A 19,041-nucleotide genomic window follows, 5' to 3' on the forward strand; every position below is an offset into this window, starting at 1 on the left:
TATTTGAAAGGCAAATTAACAGGGAAAAACTACAAAGAACTGTCTTACAGGGGGATTATTTTGTTTGAAGCAGTTCAGGGTATTTTTCTAGTTGAATAATATATTGCATTGAGTGCTCTAAGACAAATTACTAATAATTTGAACATCTGAAAGGTGACAGCAAGTCAGTGTTCCCAACAAGCTTCATGATGTGGGTCCACATATCTATTTCAATAATCCTGAGCTTGTCTTTTAGCAAACATATCTTCTGCATTTGCTTTTACAGTAATCCATTTTGTTTTAATGAATGAATTGCAAAGTACATCCTCAGAATCCTTGGTGATTTATGGCTTTTTTTTTCTAGGCTTGTTTCCATCAAATTTTATGACAGTGTCTTAATTTAGGGAACAAAATTACGTCTATGGACTCTTAGCATACTTTAGGGATGTCTTCTAGTAGTGAATGATTAGGCTGTGTCTAAGGAAACAAGTGACAGTCCCAAATGAGTTTTTGCCTTTTAGTCTGCATGTATGTTAGATGAGATGTCAGACATTTGTCTTCCATTCAGGGAAAATAAATGGATGAGTATATATATTTCTTACTTTTTCAAGCTCAGTTGTTATATATTATTAGAACAGAGCAACCCATCTGCTTTTACTCAAAGCGCTAACATTGCAGGATAACCTCTTCATTCACCCTTTGCTTTGTAGTAGCTTGGAATTAATTTGGGGTGAATTATGTACATCAATGTGATTTAATTAAGAAACACAACATCTTTCTGTTCTCCTTTAGACTGCTTTCCACTGTCTTCAGAAAATCTGTGGTGAATCCATTTTTTTAAAAAAAGAATTGGGCTGGGCCTGCCGTCTTCAATTTGGTGGTATTAGGATTTATCTAGAATGTAGGTAGCTTATCAAAGGCTAGATAAGATAAAAGTTGAAGCTGGAAGACACTTATATCTACCAGTGAAGCTGTAGACTGAATTTTCCTGATATACTTTGTCTACAAATATCTGAGCTACTGCATAAGTATACACTGTACAGAACATACACATTACAGAAGCTGATTAAAATATTAAGAAAATTACCTCGTCTTGAGGCTTCAAAACTATCAAAAAGGTTAATTCTCTGGATGTCATAGGTTAATGTGGTATTAGGCATCAGTGTTCTGTTTCTGTTAATGTTGGTGACTGCAAACTTGAAAGCTAATTCTTCAACATTAACAGGTTCATTCTCCACAGTTTCAAATATTCCTCCTGTAAAACAAGGAGATAAAAGAGAAGCATTATTCACCTCTTTATTCATCACTATACTTAGATAAAAGCAAAGTATGAGCAATTTATAGCAGAAAACATTCAATATTTTAAAACTAGGATTTGAAGACTAGTGCAGGTGGGGGTCATTCATTTTATCCACAATATTAGTGTTGAATAAATCAATATTCTATACACTAGCTATACAGATATGTGTGAAAGACACTGCTCAACTTCTATGTAGATATTTTCAAAGTAAAAATTTCCAAAAGCATATAAGTGACTTAATAGCCTAGATGATAAACAGTATGGAAAAAGAGAAGTGTTATTTACCCTTTTTCACACACTAAAAAGAGGAAATGGTTGTGTACACTGTAGAAAAAGTAACCTATGGAACTCAGTGCCATGAGATATTCTTATGGCCAAAAGGTAAAACTGGGTTTAAAAAAGAAATGGACAAGTTATTGAAAAAGAGTTCATCAATGGCTATTAGTCAAGATGTTCAGAGAAACAGCCCCATATTTGGGGAAACCCTAAAACTCTTACTGACAAAGGCAGGGAGTGGAAGACAGGTGGATCACTCCATAATTCAGAGGGAGTTTACAGAAGCTTTGGTGTGGGGGTGGGGGGGGGCACTGTTAGAACCAAGATACTGGGCAAGATGGATCATGGTCGACCAAGCATGCTAGCAATTATGTTCCATTGTAAAAGTAAATTTAAGTACTTTTGTAAATGCCCTTAGAAGTCTAATTAGTCATTTCAGGCACAACTAGGCATTGAGGGGAGTGTGCAGAGATGACTGCTCCCAAGGGAACAAAGGGGCAGAGACGAGGCATTGTGCCTTGTACAAGCGTTATTCCACCAGTTGCTCCTGAGAAAGCAGGGGGAACCTGAGCACTGCACCACTCTTTTTCTGCGTCTGTGTTTGGTCTGTAGCTGCTGACCAGTGGAAAGCAGGGTTGAGGTAGTGATTCCATCTCCTTTGGAGAGGCTTGAGCTGGTAGCTGTGCTAACCTTGTGGCATGAATGCGATCAGGGGAGTGTAAGGATGGCAGTAAAGATCAACCTGGGCACAGGAAGTTCAGGGATGGCTCATAATACAAATGTCCCCAAGCAACTCATGCAGACCTAAGTAAAATTTGGGTGGTCTTGAATCAGTTGCTTGGTATCAGGCCTGTACGCAGGGGAGGTGCGAAACGCACCCTTCCATGGTCCTCCAAGTAAGCATGAGGCTGGGGCAGTGTGTTGCCCAGCCTCCCTCCCGCATGGGTAAACTCCCTTAAGGCCTCGTTGATCTCCTGTTATGAATGCTTTTTGCTGCACTTTCACACAGCAACCCCCCAATGTTGAGACTTGGAATGTAAACCATGTAGTGTGTGTGGGTTTTTTAAATTAAACCAAACACTTGCTTAGGTAATTTTGCACTTTTAAAATTAATAAGAATCAGGAAATGCAAAAGTCAATTGCCCACATCCTTGGCTGCAGCCAACAAGCACACAGCCCTGCTCAAGAGCAAGGGGACTGCAAAGGCTGAATTTCTGCCTTCAGTCTAGGGTAGTTGTGCACTAAGTCCTTAGTGCAAATCAGAGCAGGTGAAAGCTGCTCTACCTTGTGCATATTTTCTCAAAGATGAAAAGAGGAGAAACCACTTTTCTGCCCACCCACAAGCACCTGCCTTCATGGCTATTCAATTCAGAATCTGTCAAAAAATGCCTTCTCTGCTTTCAAAATCCATCATGGAATTTTCTTCCTATCGCCTAGTCCTCTCTCCCTCCTTCCCGCCCCCTCTCCCTACTTCTAATTGTTTCTCATTAGCAGCCAGAGAGCAGCAGGAATGTCTTGCCCATCACTTCTGTACTGGTTACCTGTGGTGGATTCTATGCTACTGAAAGACTGCCTGTGCTCCCAGGTTGATCCTTCCATAGTCAACGATAGAAGCTTGCAGGTCACTTTGTATCATCCTTGCCCCCACAAAGCAGCTACTATATTTTCAGAATCCAGACAATAAAATCAGTTTGGTCTTCTCCTGATTACACTCTGGCAAATGAAGGGATCTTTCTGGAACTTTGAGGTGAGATTTCCAAGGAAGAGCTTTTTTAAGAGTAACAGGTTTTTTGGGAGGGTGTTGGGGAGCAAGGCATTGAACATTATAATGGAATACCTTGGCAGCTATCAGAGGGAAGTTGAAGGGAAGGAAGACTAGTATGTCTCTGATATGCCTGACACCTGATTTGTGGTGACTAGAATATATACTAACCTCTAAGGAATGTTTTAAGCTAACAACACATTCAGGCTTTCTGGGAACACAGAGAATTGATGAATGCATAATAAACAACCCATTTTTCCCTTTTTTTAAAAGCTCCTTTAAACAGCAATCTCCAGTTTCAGCACTTGATTTAGCAAGTATAATTTACTCATTTAGTGAAAGTCACTAGAGAATATTTTGGATTTCTCGGTTCAATATTTTCCCATTTTCCCCCTTGTGAAATTTAAGCACCAGATATCGCCTTTTATTTTCTGATGATCAGAATATATTCAGCTAATGTACTGCAATTTCTTGCAATTTTGATATCACCAATATAGACTTAGTGTAGTCATTAGCTGACAATCAGAAAAGGGAAACACACAGTGGAATTAAGACCTGCTTTGCATTTTAACTCAACCATAAAAGCACTAGAAGCTATCAAAAGAAAAGAAGATGGCAATGTAATCTATTTCTATAACTACCCTTTAAATATGTAACATTAAATTACGTCTCTAACCCATATATAATAGCTTATCACATCTGAAGCAATTTTCTTATTTACTTTATGTACTGCAGAGTTACATTTGGACTGCACAACTGTTTCAGGTTTTAGATTCTTTTTGATTGTGAACAATAGCATTACCAACCAATTTACTGTTCCTTTAATTAACTACAATTTACCTTCCTTCCTCTCATCTGACAATACTTCTGCCCTTTTTGGATTTCAGCCTCAGCTTCTTGTTCGTAAGAAGGTACAACTGATTTGCCACTCAGCCTTGTTTTTGTTTGGTATTCATCTTTTTCCTCTTCCTCAAATTGCATTGCTACTTATCCCAGAAGATGCATTTATATATTTGCAGTGAATATGTTTATCTTTAGGGGTAATTAGCAATGCAACTTGAATGACAAGTATACAGTGTGGCAGTGATGTTGGCTAGACAGCTGTCTCATTGATATATGGCAAGTTTATAATCAACTGAAAACAGGGTTTTATAATGAGATTTGTTGGGGATTATCTGTGTGTCAAAACCTGTTTGCCATACTCAGTTGCTTAGAATTCTCCACATGAGTAAAACATCGGGATTTGACCTTTGAGTCCAATCCTCTTCCTATATATTCTAACATTGACTAAACCTGCTCCCAAAGAGAGGTTATTCTGTGCTAAAGCTAGTCTGGGTCTGCCTATATAGCATGCTATCCTCTTTTTCTAGCCTTTGGTTTATTTAACTACAGTATTATGATCTTAGCAAAACATCTTCTCTAGCTTGCTTTTATGCTTTTATAACTTTAATTTTCTGAAATTCTTTCTTTAAGTGATTTGATCACTCAGATTTTGAGTGCTTCACACACCACATGCACATTTGTAAAAGTCTGCATCCTCTCACTCCCCACACAGAAAAACACAAGAGCCTCTACTGGAATATTTACAACACTCTTTTCTCCATTATTGTAGCCCATTCACTTACAGCCTGCATGCCTATTTAAAAGTCCCTAACCCTGTCTGAGATTCATGCGGCAGATCCCTGTACCTTCGCAGAACCTTATTGCTTTCCATGCAGGAGCAGTGCATCTATTGCTACTGCTCTCATTACTACCTTGAGGTCCATATGGGGAAAACCTGAAATATTTTTAAGTTAGTCAGCATTTAGGACCACATTATTTTTCAGATGTTAGTGGTTGTCTTGTAAGTATCAAATACACTTAAGAAAAAACAAAGATAAATTAATCTTAATACATATCACAGTAGTCATTATACATAAAGCAGAATTGTATATGAATTTTTTTTGTCTCCAAAGAAGAAGTGTCCATAAAAGCTGCAAGCTAACTTTTTTTTTTTTAAGGAAAAAATTGCACATCCTAAAAGTACTGAAAAGGGCAGCATCCTCATTAGGATATCGTTGCAGAGCAATCTCTATTGGAATTGTAGAAGTAGTGTTGTACTCCAAAAATCTACTTAGTGTTTCCAAAAGTCTGTTCTCTATAGCTTAAATACCTGCCCCTCTAGTCCATATTCCAGATATATTTTGTCTATGCTAACAGTGTAGTATTTTTGAAAACAGCTTGCATATATACTTACCAAGATCATTTATTTGCTGTGAGATACTCTGGATATGCCTGCCAGTATCAGTATTGAATATACAGTTGATACGTACATCTCTACACGCATCTGTATGAAGCAGGAGGCTTAGTTCAACTAATCAGAGGTGCACGGCCAGGAAGTGCTCGATGCTTTTTCATTGGAAATTGGCCTGAGGTCACTGACTTGACTTCTTTTCAGAGTCCATCAAGCAGCTCTCTGATTGTTCAATAGTTGTTTAGGCCAGGATGTCACTACCCTTTTTCATGCTGAATAATCTAGTTTTGAATACACTACTGTTACATCATAAAAATAAAAGGGATTATTTGCAGAGTAAGGTGTGCTGCTTCGTGTGATTAGGCATGGTAGATACTCTTCTGTTAACAACTTTGGATCTCTTTTCATTCCGGCCAGTGACCAGACTGTGAAAAGGGTTATATCAGATGATAAATCCTTCATCAACTATCGTTAAAAATGATCGTAGATAAAATCTTGATATTGATCCTATAGCATTCTAGCCTTAATATCCCTGATGAAACTTAGCAAATTATTGCACTAAATAATTCACCTTCCTCCATTTAGAGACTACCTCACAGTCATGTTTGTGGTGAGGTCCAAACTACAAGAGAAACAGAAGCTTAAATGAGATGCATGAGACAGAACCAGTTTATCAGATACTGCAATTAAATATAAGTAAGGCCTCTATAACATATTAAAAATGAATTATCCAGAGGGCTCGACAAGAAAAACATTGAAGTATACACTAGATATAAGCGATGCTCCTGATGTGATGCAGTTAACACCATGCATAAAGGGAGCTTTCAGAAGGAGGTGATGCTTGGAGTTCTTTGGAAACTCTCCAATCCATGTAACTTAGTCCAGTGTAAGGGCTGCTCTCAAATCCATGTCTTAGAGCTGTACTCCAGGGGCTACTTCATGAGTCACTGGAACCCACTGGAATCCTACTCTTTCCCCTGATGCCCTGTCATGCTTGGGGTGAAGGGAAGCAGGCTATATAGGAACAGATGCACCAGCCTTATGCCACTTGGTCCCTTTAAAGCCGGGGGATCCCAGCTGCCCTGAGATGGTATTGCTGGATCAGTGTGATATGAAAGGGTCCAGGATCTGGCTGCACGTCTTTTGTGTGTGTGCACAGACGCGTGTGTGGATGGATGAGATAAGCCATCTCCTTTCACCATTTTCACTAAGAATACTACGTGCAAAAGACTAAAGAAAAACATTTATCGTCAGGTGTATAAAATATTCCTCAGCAGTGAGTAAAAAAGGAATGATGGCTACTTGGCTAGGATAGTTCTGACAGTGCCAACATCCCTAACCATATGACTGACTCATGTTCAAAGAAGAGGAGGAAGGGAATCCAAGTCAAACTGACTAATGTGACAAGGCATCAACCCCATGCACTCCTTTGAAGGGAAAAATCGAGAGCAAGTGAAATGTCAAAAGCATAAAAGCACACTTCAGTAGGCACTCCTAAAAAAGCTACAAAAGTCTTTCTAACCAAATAGATGTATCTTCTTTTGAAGATGCTGTCAAGGACTAAGGCAGACTCAGCAAGTCATTGCTAGATCACGTGCCTCCCCCTCAACTATTCTTAAAATGTTTCACTCCAGGGGGCTAAAGAGAGTGCTAATGGGATAGAGCTTGTGACTCCTTTATGTACCTGATTCAAATTCATCCCTAATCACTAACAGTAAAAAGTTGTTGCTCTTTTTGAAGGGTTGTTCTTGGGAAAGTTTTGAGTTCACAGTATCATAAAAACATCATCATACATGGTGTTCTGAGCACTCCAAGCAAGATGGAAACTGATCCTGAAAGGTGTCTGTGTATGTTTGGCACTTGGGCAAGGCAGAGAGGACAAGTTTGGACTTCTACCTGAAATTCTACACTGTCCTGTGACAGGGGTTGTCAGTTTTCAGTCAGTGGTACCAATCTGACACATTTCAAGCTCTAAATTAACATACAGAAATGTTTTTCATAGCTACACACCCACAACCCTTGCAGAGAGATTTCTATGGGGTTTTCTTACAGATCTTATATCCAGCTAGCAATTGCAAGGGACAATTTTACTATTCACTGAAAACACTCTTAAACTATCTATTACTCTTCTTTATTTGCCCTCCTCCCCTCCGAACACCCAAGATGCAAGACAGACTGGAAGCAGTTATTGAAAACAAGACTTGTTCTAATCTAACCTACGAGCTACAGGAACATCTTATTCATGAGGATGAATATGTACCATATTCTGACCCTTTCAAAACAGGATTGTCACATGATGAGCTCATCTATTTTTTGTCGGTAGAGTGCCCTGCTGGAAAGCCATTCTGAAAGTACTGTGTTTATTGCTCAGCACGCGCGCGCGCGCACACACACACACACACACACACAGACACACACACAATAAACAGTAACTGGGATTTGTTTTCAGCCTGAGGACCTATTCTAGCATGCTATCGAGTTCATCCGCTTCATTCCATGTACTCCAGATTTTGCAGCAAAATCTGTTTGTTTGGCTCCTTCCCAACCATCCTCACTCCAAGCAGCCAAGGAGCAATATAGCATGCTCATGCCTGCCCTTTCTTTTTAGTGATCAATTGCAGGTTTGCTTACGGCACTAGTCTTCCCAGAAAATTTCCAGCAAGGAGTGTGTTACACCAGGGTCCTCTGCATTTAAAAACTTTTCTTTCATGTAAAAGGAATAATGAGATTCTGATATTCACATGACTCCACGAGCTGCGGCTCTAAGCTAACATCAGAGACTATGGGATGTGGAACACTGGGAAAAATTCAAGTAACCAAATACAGAGGATTTTAAAAAAATTACGTGTATTTTCAAAAGATTCATACTCTGCTGTGTGATTCATGTATTAAAACCGCTGCATTTGACAATGATGACAAGGCTCCAATTAAAAATGAAACACCTGGGCCTCTGCAGAATGATAGACAAGAAGTACAGCTGAAAAGTATAGCTAAAGCTGTTATCAAGCCTGGCATGAAGTGTCCCAATGCTCTCAAATTCTTCTTTTTTTAATTGGATGTGCTTCATGTAGGCTGACATTTTGAAAAGCACATGAGTGATTTAGGAGCACATGGTCCACTGAATGACTCCTACATCAGTTAGGCCCCAAAGGATCTGTCTGCCCTGCCATAAAGCACCCACAGCTGGCTTGTGTCCGTTGACTCCAACTGAGGAGCTGTAACATTTGTATATGCTCGGGCTCCGGTCTGAGCCAGGATATCCACAGTGCAGTTTTATAGTCTCATTAGCCAAGTCAGCTGACATGAACCAGTCACATGTTTTATAGCCAAACCTGAAATCACTTAGGGCCAGATATTTAAGATGCAAATAGGTGCCCAGTGGAATTTTTGAAAGTTCTGGGGCACTTATCGCCAAGAGTATGTCTACACTACCCACCTAGTTCGAACTAGGGTGGTAATGTAGGCAACCGGAGTTGCAAATGAAGCCCGGGATTTGAATTTCCCGGGCTTCATTTGCATAAAGCTGGGCACCGCCATTTTTAAATGTCCGCTAGTGCGGACACGGCACAGACTAGGTAGTTCGGACTAGGAAGCCTAATCCGAACTACCTAGTCTGTGCCGCGTGTAGCTGCGCGGCACGGAGTCCGAACTAGCCGGCATTTAAAAATGGTGGTGCCAAGATTTATGCAAATGAAGCCCGGGAAATTCAAATCCCGGGCTTCATTTGCAACTCCGGTTGCCTACATTACCACCCTAGTTCGAACTAGGGTGGTTGTGTAGACATACCCCAATTGAATTAATAGGAGTTAGGTGTCTCCACTCTCTTAAGTATCTGTCTATAAATGTCAATGATAATTGTGGGTGCTCAGCACCAGCAAACATGCTGTCACAATGCCTATTGTCATTGAAGAAATACAAGTGTTTTTTAAATAATAACAATTGCAGTGATTTGGCAATGTCTGCTGGAAGATCTGGCTCCAACAGAGGCAATGCAGGAACTTAAGCCAAATTAGCCATCTTACACACACACACACACACACACACACACACACACACACACACACACACACACACACACACACACCCTGCTCATAAAGACATAATGCATAGCAGAAGTCTTTGATGATTAAAACCTGCATGGGGGAGGGGGAATCAGGCTGTCACAGTGCACAGAAGCTGCGATCTCAGTTATAGATGTGTGTGTATGTGTGTGGCACTGACAGTATAGTACTGGGACAGTGGCAAAAAGGGCATTGCTGGGCAGAAAAGGAGGCAGGAACAAGACAACCAAACACTCCATTAAGTCTCTCCCTCTCCAGGCAACTTCCCACTTGCCATGAAATCCTGTTGGGAATGAAAGCTGTAGTCTCCATTGAGTATATCACTCTGCTGTTGGCACATGTAGATGTACCCACATTACAAGCAAGCTTGCTAAAAATAGAGAGGTCACAGTGTCTAGCTCAGTCAAAGCTGGCTGGAGATGCCTCTATGTGCAGTCGGATTGCAATGTAGACATATTTTTAACTGGAAAACTCAGGAAGGATAGAAATGTTTTCCAATCATAGAAAAGAGATTTTCTTTAGCTTCAAGGAGTCTTGGAGGTGTCATTTACACCTTTTTTCACTTGTTTTACTGATTATGATCCATTGTCTGAAACACTGATATTTTAAATCATTTATGATGGGGAGGAGGAAGAAATCAAGTGAGCTTTATTATTTGAACAGACAGTTTAATTGTAGCTGTGTTTTTTTATTTTTGGTAAATTGCCTTACATATGATTGCTTTAGAATTTGGCTCACATCTCACGTAGACATGACCTGAAGAACCTCAGCAGTATATAAAGAACTGGTTCATAAGAAGAGTCATTAACTGCTCTACACCTGTAATAAATAACCATCTTTTGTACTTACAAAGCCAAATTCAGACTTGGTGTAAGTGCATACATCTCCACTGGCTTCAATGATTGATGATTTTCGTACCCTGTGACACTTGTGGCCGTGAATTTAAGCCTTGATCCTGCACCATTGAAGGTTGTGGGAACTTTGCTATTACCGTCCCTGGGCACAAAATCAGACCCATAGTGCTTTGGCTCCCTGAATTCAGAATTTGATTTGATTCAATTCTCATAGGAACTAACCCTTCATAGATTTTTTTTTTCATGCAGCCTATTTAGTGTTTAATTATGCAGTGTTGGAACCCTGGTTGAAATCACATTTCAAATTCAGACCCAGTAGTAATAGATATGTCTCCTCTGAATTCACTGGCATTGTACTCACTTAAACAAGGTCTGAGAATAACCCCTATTGAACATTGCTATTTCAAGGTCCAAATGAAGCATGCAAAAGAGGGAAAGGATCTTGGTACCACAGAGATAAAACATGACCCCATCCAAATTACTCTGTTAGTAAATGAAGATCAGGATGTGTATAGATCTCTTCATACTAACAAGGGACTGCACTCAGGTAGGCTTCCATCTATTAGAAGAGTGGAATGGAAATGTTTTTTTTAATGTCATGCTTATTAAGCTATGAAGATTTTACCTATTCTAGTGGGATCTGTCTGAATTAAGCTTGCAAGTTTGGGCATATTTCCCAAAGGATCCATTGGCATAGTTCATGTTTTAGAATAGCTAAATTAATGAACACTTTTAAAGGCTGGTTGACCTAATTTACTTACCTTTTGCACTGAAATGGCAGTGCCTCCTACAAGAATCATTTTAAAAGTGCAAAGTCTGAGAGTGGCTGGAAGTTTAAAATGGGGCCGTCTTGCTAAGTATGTTTTCAAGCATTTTCTTGTGGTATATTGGCGATTGAGCATGCAGAAATGTAATATGTGATGTAATGTGTGTTTTATTCACATGGTTTCTTATTCTGCCAACTATAGCAGTGTGTATTTTATGGCACCTTCTGGGCAAGGCACAGAAACATCAATTTTCAAAAGGTGGGGAGAAAGGAAGGCAAGGGAGGAATTTGGTCCCAGTTATCAAGTTACACAGACAGTCTTAAACTTTTTGTCTGGTTGTTACACAGCCATGCAGCATAAGGGAGAGAATAAGGATCCTTCTCTTTATCGCCTTGCAGGGCTAGAATAAGGGACGAGCAGATTTGCAGTTGCTGTGCTAAGGAGATTATTACTGAGCTGTTCTCCCCAGGAGTCACTTGCCTTGAAAGAGCAGTAGGAGAGTAAAGAGCAGGCATGTTGCCCTAGTTCCCCAGCACATCCCTAGATACTTGACAGCCTTGCAGGGTGGGAGTGACATGCTACACCTCTTAAATGGGAGTGGGGAACAGCAAGAAATTAATTCTTTTTTTTTCACATTACCACAATGATTGAATTGGGAACACTAGTCTGTTACCCTGCAGCAGCAACACAAGTAAATTCCTTGTCAAAAGTGTGGGCTATATGGTGGCATGCAGCATAAAGCACCTCACCCCAGGTGGAATACTCTGCCTCAGTGTGGGCACTTACCAAACACACACACAAGAAGCCAGATTTCAGCAAACTCAGGGAGCTGGTAGATAAGAGCCTATGGGAAGCAAGTCCTAAATGAAAAAACAGTTCAAGATCACTGGCAATTTTTCAGGGAGACAACGCTAAGAGCACAAATGCAAACTATTCTGCTATGTAGGAAAGATAAGAAGTATGGTAAAAGAACATCCTGGCTTAAGTAGGAGAATCTTCAATGATCTGAAACTCAAAAAAGAGTCATACAAAAAGTGGGAATTAGGTCAAATAGCAAAGGATGAATACAAACTAATAGTATAATTATATAGGGGAAAAAAATTAGAAAGGCTAAGGCACAAAACGAGATTCAATTGACTAGTGACATAAAGTATAACAGGAGAACATTCAACAAGTACATAGGAAGCAAGAGAAAGATCAAGGGCAGGGTAGGCCCATTATTCAACAAGGAAGGGAAAAACAATAACAAAGAGTAGAAACAGCAAAACCGCTAAATGACTTTTTTTGTTTTTCACCAAAAAGTTTACTAGTGATTGGACATCTAACACAGTGAATGCAAGTGAAAATTAGAGATGTTAGGGTTTAACCATTTAACTGAAAAGCTGATGCTTTTAGGTTATTTAAATGGTTACATTCACCACCGGTGACCGAAACCACTCAAAAAGAGGGGCCAACCGTGGTAGCAGGGCTTCCAGTAGATGCCTGCAGTGGTGGGGACAGCTGCCAGGACTGGAGAAATGGTCTGAAGTTATACGATGAAATTCAATAAGGATAAATGCAAAATACTCTACTTAGGAAGGAACAATCAGTCACATACATACAAAATGGGAAGTGAGTGCCTAAGAAATAGTAATGCAGAAAAGTGGATCATAAACTAAATGAGTCAATATTTTATCACTGTTACAAGAAAAGCAAATATCATTCTAGAATGTATTAGCATCTTTTAAGCAAGACAAGAGAAATTGTGGAGTGTGGTGTCCAGTTTGAGATGTCACATTTGAGGAAAGATGGAGATAAATTGGAGATAGACCAGAGGAGAGCAACAAAAATGAGTAAAAGTCTAAAAACCAAGACCTACACGGGAAGACTGGGAGCAAAATGGATTTGTTTAGTCTAGAAAAGAGAAGACTGAGGGGGCACAAAAGGTACATAAAAGGTTGTTACAAAGAGGAAGGAGAAAAATTATTCTCATTAATGTCTGAAGATAGGACAGCAAGCAATGGCTTTAGGTTGGACATTGGGGAAAAAAATGCCTGTCCGGATGGTTAACCACTGGAATGAATTGCCTGGGGAGGTTGTAGAATCTCCATCATTGGAGCTTTTTTTAGAGAAGGTTAGACAAACCCCTGTCAGGGATGTCTAATACTTAGTCCTGACTTGAGTGAAAGAAACTGGACTAGAAGACCTTTCAAGGTCCCTTCCAGATTTCCTTCTATGATTCTATAACTGTGCAAAATATACATTACCATGTTCCTTTGCAATGTAAGGTAATAATCCATTAAAAGTCTTGAACATTCCAAAAATAATTAATCAACATAATATATGCAGCCACTGCACTTTTTCTGGCAGGCAGAAGATCTACAGAAAAAATGAAGGTACATATTTTTTAGTAGAATGAAGCCAATGGGATGTACTGGGGCTGGAAAGTAACTGTACAATTCTGAATTCAAGGGTAATTTATGAAAAAAAGTGGAAAACACGTAACTGAACTTCAGTCTGCTTCAGGATCAGCCTTTTCATTTATGCTGTTATTCTAAAAAAAGTGGGTTTAACACACACTACCATGTTCCTTGAAGTCTTTGATGCTCGACAACCAACACTTTTAAAGAATAAATATTTTGGTTTCCTTTTTTAAAAAATTACATAAGGTGGTGGGGGTTTTTGTTGTTGTTTTGTTTTGTATTGCTTGAGTGCCATTAGTTATCTGTAAGGCGCTTAGAAACATAAGGTTTTTATTAAAGCTGCAGAAATCTGAGCTTATCCTATAAAAGCATGGATAAACCCAGATCACTGATTTTTCACATAGTACATCCTGTCAAAAAAGAGAGAAAGAGAGAAGAAAAATACTTCTGTACATTTCAGTTGTACCTAACTATTGTTCTTCCCATTTAAATCCATCCATAATAATTCCTTTACTTCAGTGACCTTTATTGATAAAGAGATTATCAACTCTGGTTTCAGCAGTGGTGAACTTCCAGAAGTCAGCTGCTTGCAGGTTGCAACAGAGGTTTCAGACTTTGAGATCACAAAGGACAGTATATGCATTTTCTGTTTTCATGGAGAGAGGGGAAAAAATCTCAGTGTGGCTGGATAAGGGATTTTAACTTTGAGGAGAAACAGATTGCACTCACTTGTGATATTCTGATAACTATCAGATCATGCTATTGTGTAAAAGGAAAAAAAATCAATAGCAGCTGGCAAGATTAAACTTTTTTTTTTAAGTTTTAATGCGGGTCTCTCATATTGGAGAACACCTTTATAAAGAAATTTGGCTAAATGTTGAATTACTTTGCCAATGAGTCTCACCATGTTCTCTAGACTTCATAGAATTGCCTGGGAGTTTGATTTACTGAACCTACAAAAGGCGCTCAGATACATTTGGACCCACAAGTACAGGAGCAACCATGTAGAGGTTCAGAGCTTCAGTACAGCTGCCATAACTCTCCTTCCTTAGAAGTCATGTGTTAGTAGGTTTTCAAGTACCTACAAGTTTGTTAGAAAGAGAAGGGAGAAAAAATATTCTTCTTAACCTCTGAGGATAGGACAAGAAACAATGGTCTTAAATTGCAGCAAGGGAGGCTTCGGTTGGATATTAGGAAAAAAAATGTCAGAGTGGTTAAACAATGAAATAAATTGCAACTGAATCAAATATCTTTCTGTTGGTGGGGCCCTGCAGGCAATAGCAGAAATCAGCTGATCTTTGGGGTAGAGGATTTCAGCTTGAAAATCCTGTCATCCTCTGTTGGGACAATGATGCATCTCGACACCTTCCCCTTTTTACCTCACCTACCAGTTCTGTGGAGGGACAATACCAGAGAGGGGTATCTGTAGGATATTGGGGCAGAGAAGGAAAAGTAGTAGAGCCAATTGCTTCCTCCCTCCCTGACTCTCACCACCACCAGTGGTTAACTTCAAACTTGCTGTATTTTGCTATTCTTTTGTAATGCTTGGCTGAGGGTTGGGAATGATCCAGGATCATTTTAAATACTGCTATTTCTGTCTTTGAGAGAGTGGAGCCAAGTTAGCTGACCTGACTAAAATGGTGGTGGCTTTTCTTGTAATAGCTCAGTGAGGGGGAATAAACATTTTGTTTTTTATTTCTAGATAATAGAATACAGTTCTGAGAATATAGCAATTTTCAGCACCTCCTGAAAAACACCCCTGATTAAATTCTTCACAACAATCTGTGTGAAGTGCCTTGGGATCCACTGATATCATGCTGCCTAGTGTCCTTCTGAGCAAAGAATATGTTCATGCTGCGGTGTAAGCAAGAGCTGCTCAGAAACCATCTCCCTTCATGGAGAGACCAAACTTAATGCGTGGTTGAATCTGCCATGGGGTAACAAGCAGACCCAAAGACTTGTGAAAAGAGTAACAGACTCAGAGAAAAAGCTCTGCAAGGAACCATAACAATTTCTGCTGTTTTTTAAGCAATTGTTTTTGATTTCACGTGAATAACAAAGCCAGGGTTTAGAAAAGGCACTTCTCATTGTTGACATCATGTTTCAGACCTTAAAAGCCAGAAGAATAAAAAGAAATTTGTGGATCTAAAGTGAGCAAGTATGAAAATTGAACTTATAAGTGGAACAAAACCAGAAAATAACAAACAAATCACCTTGTTTTCCTTTATAACCCTTTATGGGTATTTCAGCAGGGTAGAGGTAAATAATTATCCAAAACTCCAAACAACCCTATAGGGACTGAGTTTCTGCAATATAAGCCTCCAGTTTCTGTTTGTGAGACACCTGCAAGCTTAAAGAAATAGATTTTGTATAGCTTTACCTAATATCCATGGAGATATGTAAAAATATTTTTACTGTTGCGTTGGTGGACCAATATATGCATCTTCTACTAGCACTAATAGAGTTCCATATTGAATATTCATGTATCAAAATGAGCATATGCTACAAATTGAGAACATTTTTCTCAACTAACTATGATTTATATAACACCATCAGTGCAGTAGGTGCTTTACAGTCAAGCAAGAAGACAGACTCCCAGCCTTGGAAAACATATCATCACAGCAGGCAAATCTGAAGTTGCACTTTAATAGTGGGAGGTGCAGATTTTGCAACTGATATATGCTTATAACAGCTAGGTTTCATCAACATATGCACATTGAATTCCAATATTTCTTTATAATAATGGTAGTTGGTTCTTGTTAAAGTCATTTAGGTGCCTGTAATTTATAACTTTCATGGTAATTACCAATCTGGAACATTTCTGCTCCAGAATCCACTGAGGGCTGTTGTGTCTGGAAATATCTATTCATGTCTTCATTAGTGAATACTAAAAGAACAAGGGCAAACAGCCTGCATTTGCACCTAATTGCAACTTTATGTGAAGTATTATACTATGCAAGTTTAATAAACTTTCTGCAATAGGAACCAAACTGAATTTATTTTACTTTGGACTGCTTTGAGACTGTTGGTTTCTTTACTAAATAATGTTACAATCTTCAAAAGCCTGTATTATTACACTTGTGATTTAAAACCACTAACTCACACAGGAAATATGCTTCCCAGTTATGTCAGACCATTTATTGAGGATCATGTATACTGTAATTCCTGTGTATAATTGGTTTAATAAAGGGGGATATGAAAGCCTTAATTTGAATTGTCTTGCTTTAGTGGAAGCAGTCAATGTTATATCATAATATACTTTTTAATATCCCTAAAGATTCTTTTAAACAGAACTTAATTTCTTAGTTTGATTTTTACTTTTCGTTGTGACTTTTGATAGGCTTCAAAGGTTTTAAAACTATCTTCTAGATAAACCTTAGTGCTATGTAGACAGAAGACCCAATCTTTCTTCTACATAGGCTTCAAAAGTTTTATAAACATAAGTCCCAACCTAACTCTGCACTAGTACACAAATAATAAATGTCTATTTCACCCACAGATAATTTTTTGGGCTAACTGAAAGAACAAAATTGGGATCAGTGTACAAGCTTAATAAAAGAGAAATAATACTTAGGTCTGGTGGGTTTGAATCCATCATTTGATAATTTTTAAAAACTAAATGCTGCAAATGTATGACATTTGTAAGAAACATTTATTAAACTCTTCCAGTGGGGAGATCTCTACAATGTGTTTTCTGTTATTTTTTTTCCATTCTAATAATAAACGTCACAGGAAAACAACAATTAGTCCTATGGCACTTTAGAAACAAACAAAAGGATCATGAACTTCTGTGCATAAAGCCCAGTTCATCAGTGAATTTTAGTGGATCAGTGAAGTGGGTTTTACCCACAAAAGTTCATTTTTCTATGTATTTTTGTTAATCTCTAAGGTGCCACAGAACTATTTTTTTTTAATTCCAGATTAACAGGGCTACCCCTCTGAGACTTTCATCCCAAGAAAGTTGATTAAGTAAAAATTAAAGTGGATTATTTTCATTCACATCATTGGACTTTGAAACTGGTACAAAATGCATATGAAAAGTGATTCTAGGCAGGGAGCTTTATTAACCTTTTTCCTCCTCTATAGTTTCAATATACAGAGTATCTCCACATGTCTAATTTTAAGTGTGTGAATAGCTTCAGTGGAACTGAGGCCTAGACACTCAAAGGGTATGTCTACACTGCAGTGTTATTTTGAAATGACACAAAATGCATTTCGAAATAGCATTTTGCTATTTCGAAATAGCACGTCCACGCTGATAGGATGCTGAATCACATTTAAGGGTGGCCGGAACTGGTTCTGGCAGGGCATCAGATCAGGAGTTACCTTGTGTGGCTGCTACCTGAGTCTATCTGAGACCTGTGCTTAAAGAGACCAGTGTAGATTATTGTGTTCCTCCATTTAGTGTGGAGATCATGGACATTGGAGGCATCCCCCCAAACCTGAATTAGGTCCCTGATCTCTGCACTGGACCAGAGAGGCACCCACCTTTTCTGGACCCTGGCAGGCTCCTGGGAGCTGGCAGATTGGTCCTGGGGATCGGTGGAGGGCTGGCTGGCACTGGCTACCTGGCTCATGCTGGGGCCACTGGGTCGGGTGCAGTGACTGCTGGCTCTGGGATGGCAGGCTTGGAGCTATCACAGGCACAGTGGGCAGAGTCTAGCCCTTTAAGGGCTCCTGGGAGAAAGATGAGTTTTCTTGGTTGTGCCCAGAATGGCCACCAGGGCATTTGGGAAGGGCTGGAGGCCCCCTATTTCGAAATAAGTGTCTACACAACACTTATTTCAAAATAGCAATTTTGAAATAGAAGCTATTCCTCATGGAATGAGGTTTATCAATTTCAAAATAAGCCCTCAGCTATTTCGATTTAATTTTGAAATAGCAGTTTGGCTGTGTAGATGCTGGTAAAGTTATTTAGAAATAACGGCTGTTATTTAGGTATTTAGGCATCTAGTTCCCATTCATTTAACTGGGATTTAGGCACCTAAATACTTTTGAGCATCTGGGTCTAAGTGATTTCAGCAGGACCATTTATGTGCTTACAGTTATGCATGTTTAAATATCTTGCTGAAATGGGGCTTAATTTCTTGCAATATTTATTCAAAGGTAGATATTTGACAGTAAGAGAAAATGTCTGAATTCATGAGACCTTTTACAGTTGCATTGGTGTCTTACTCATAAATTGCTAAGTATCATGCATCTGACGAAGTGGGTCTTTGCCCACGAAAGCTTATGCTCCTACACTTCAGTTAGTCTATAAGGTACCACAGGACTCCTTGTCGCTTTTGCAGATTCAGACTAACAGGGCTACCCCTCTGATACTTAAGTATCAGAGGGGTAGCCCTGTTAGTCTGAATCTGCAAGAACAACAAGAAGTCCTGTGGCACCTAACAGGACTTCTCATTAT

At 39.2% G+C, this 19,041-nt stretch overlaps 1 protein-coding gene across 2 annotated transcripts in view; it reads right to left on the minus strand.

Annotated features, from left to right (window-relative positions):
* Positions 1 to 19,041, minus strand: part of GRIK1 (glutamate ionotropic receptor kainate type subunit 1) — a 209,240-nt gene that overhangs the window by 106,900 nt on the left and 83,299 nt on the right. For both annotated transcript variants that reach the window (XM_014575046.4, XM_075910575.2), the window contains exon 2: positions 1,067 to 1,234. In XM_014575046.4, coding sequence (XP_014430532.3) covers positions 1,067 to 1,234 — 168 coding nt within the window. The remainder of the gene's footprint in view (positions 1 to 1,066; positions 1,235 to 19,041) is intronic.

This window comes from Pelodiscus sinensis, chromosome 1 (genome assembly GCF_052426305.1).
Source record: "Pelodiscus sinensis isolate ZL-2025 chromosome 1, ASM5242630v1, whole genome shotgun sequence".
Lineage (NCBI taxonomy): Eukaryota > Metazoa > Chordata > Testudines > Trionychidae > Pelodiscus > Pelodiscus sinensis.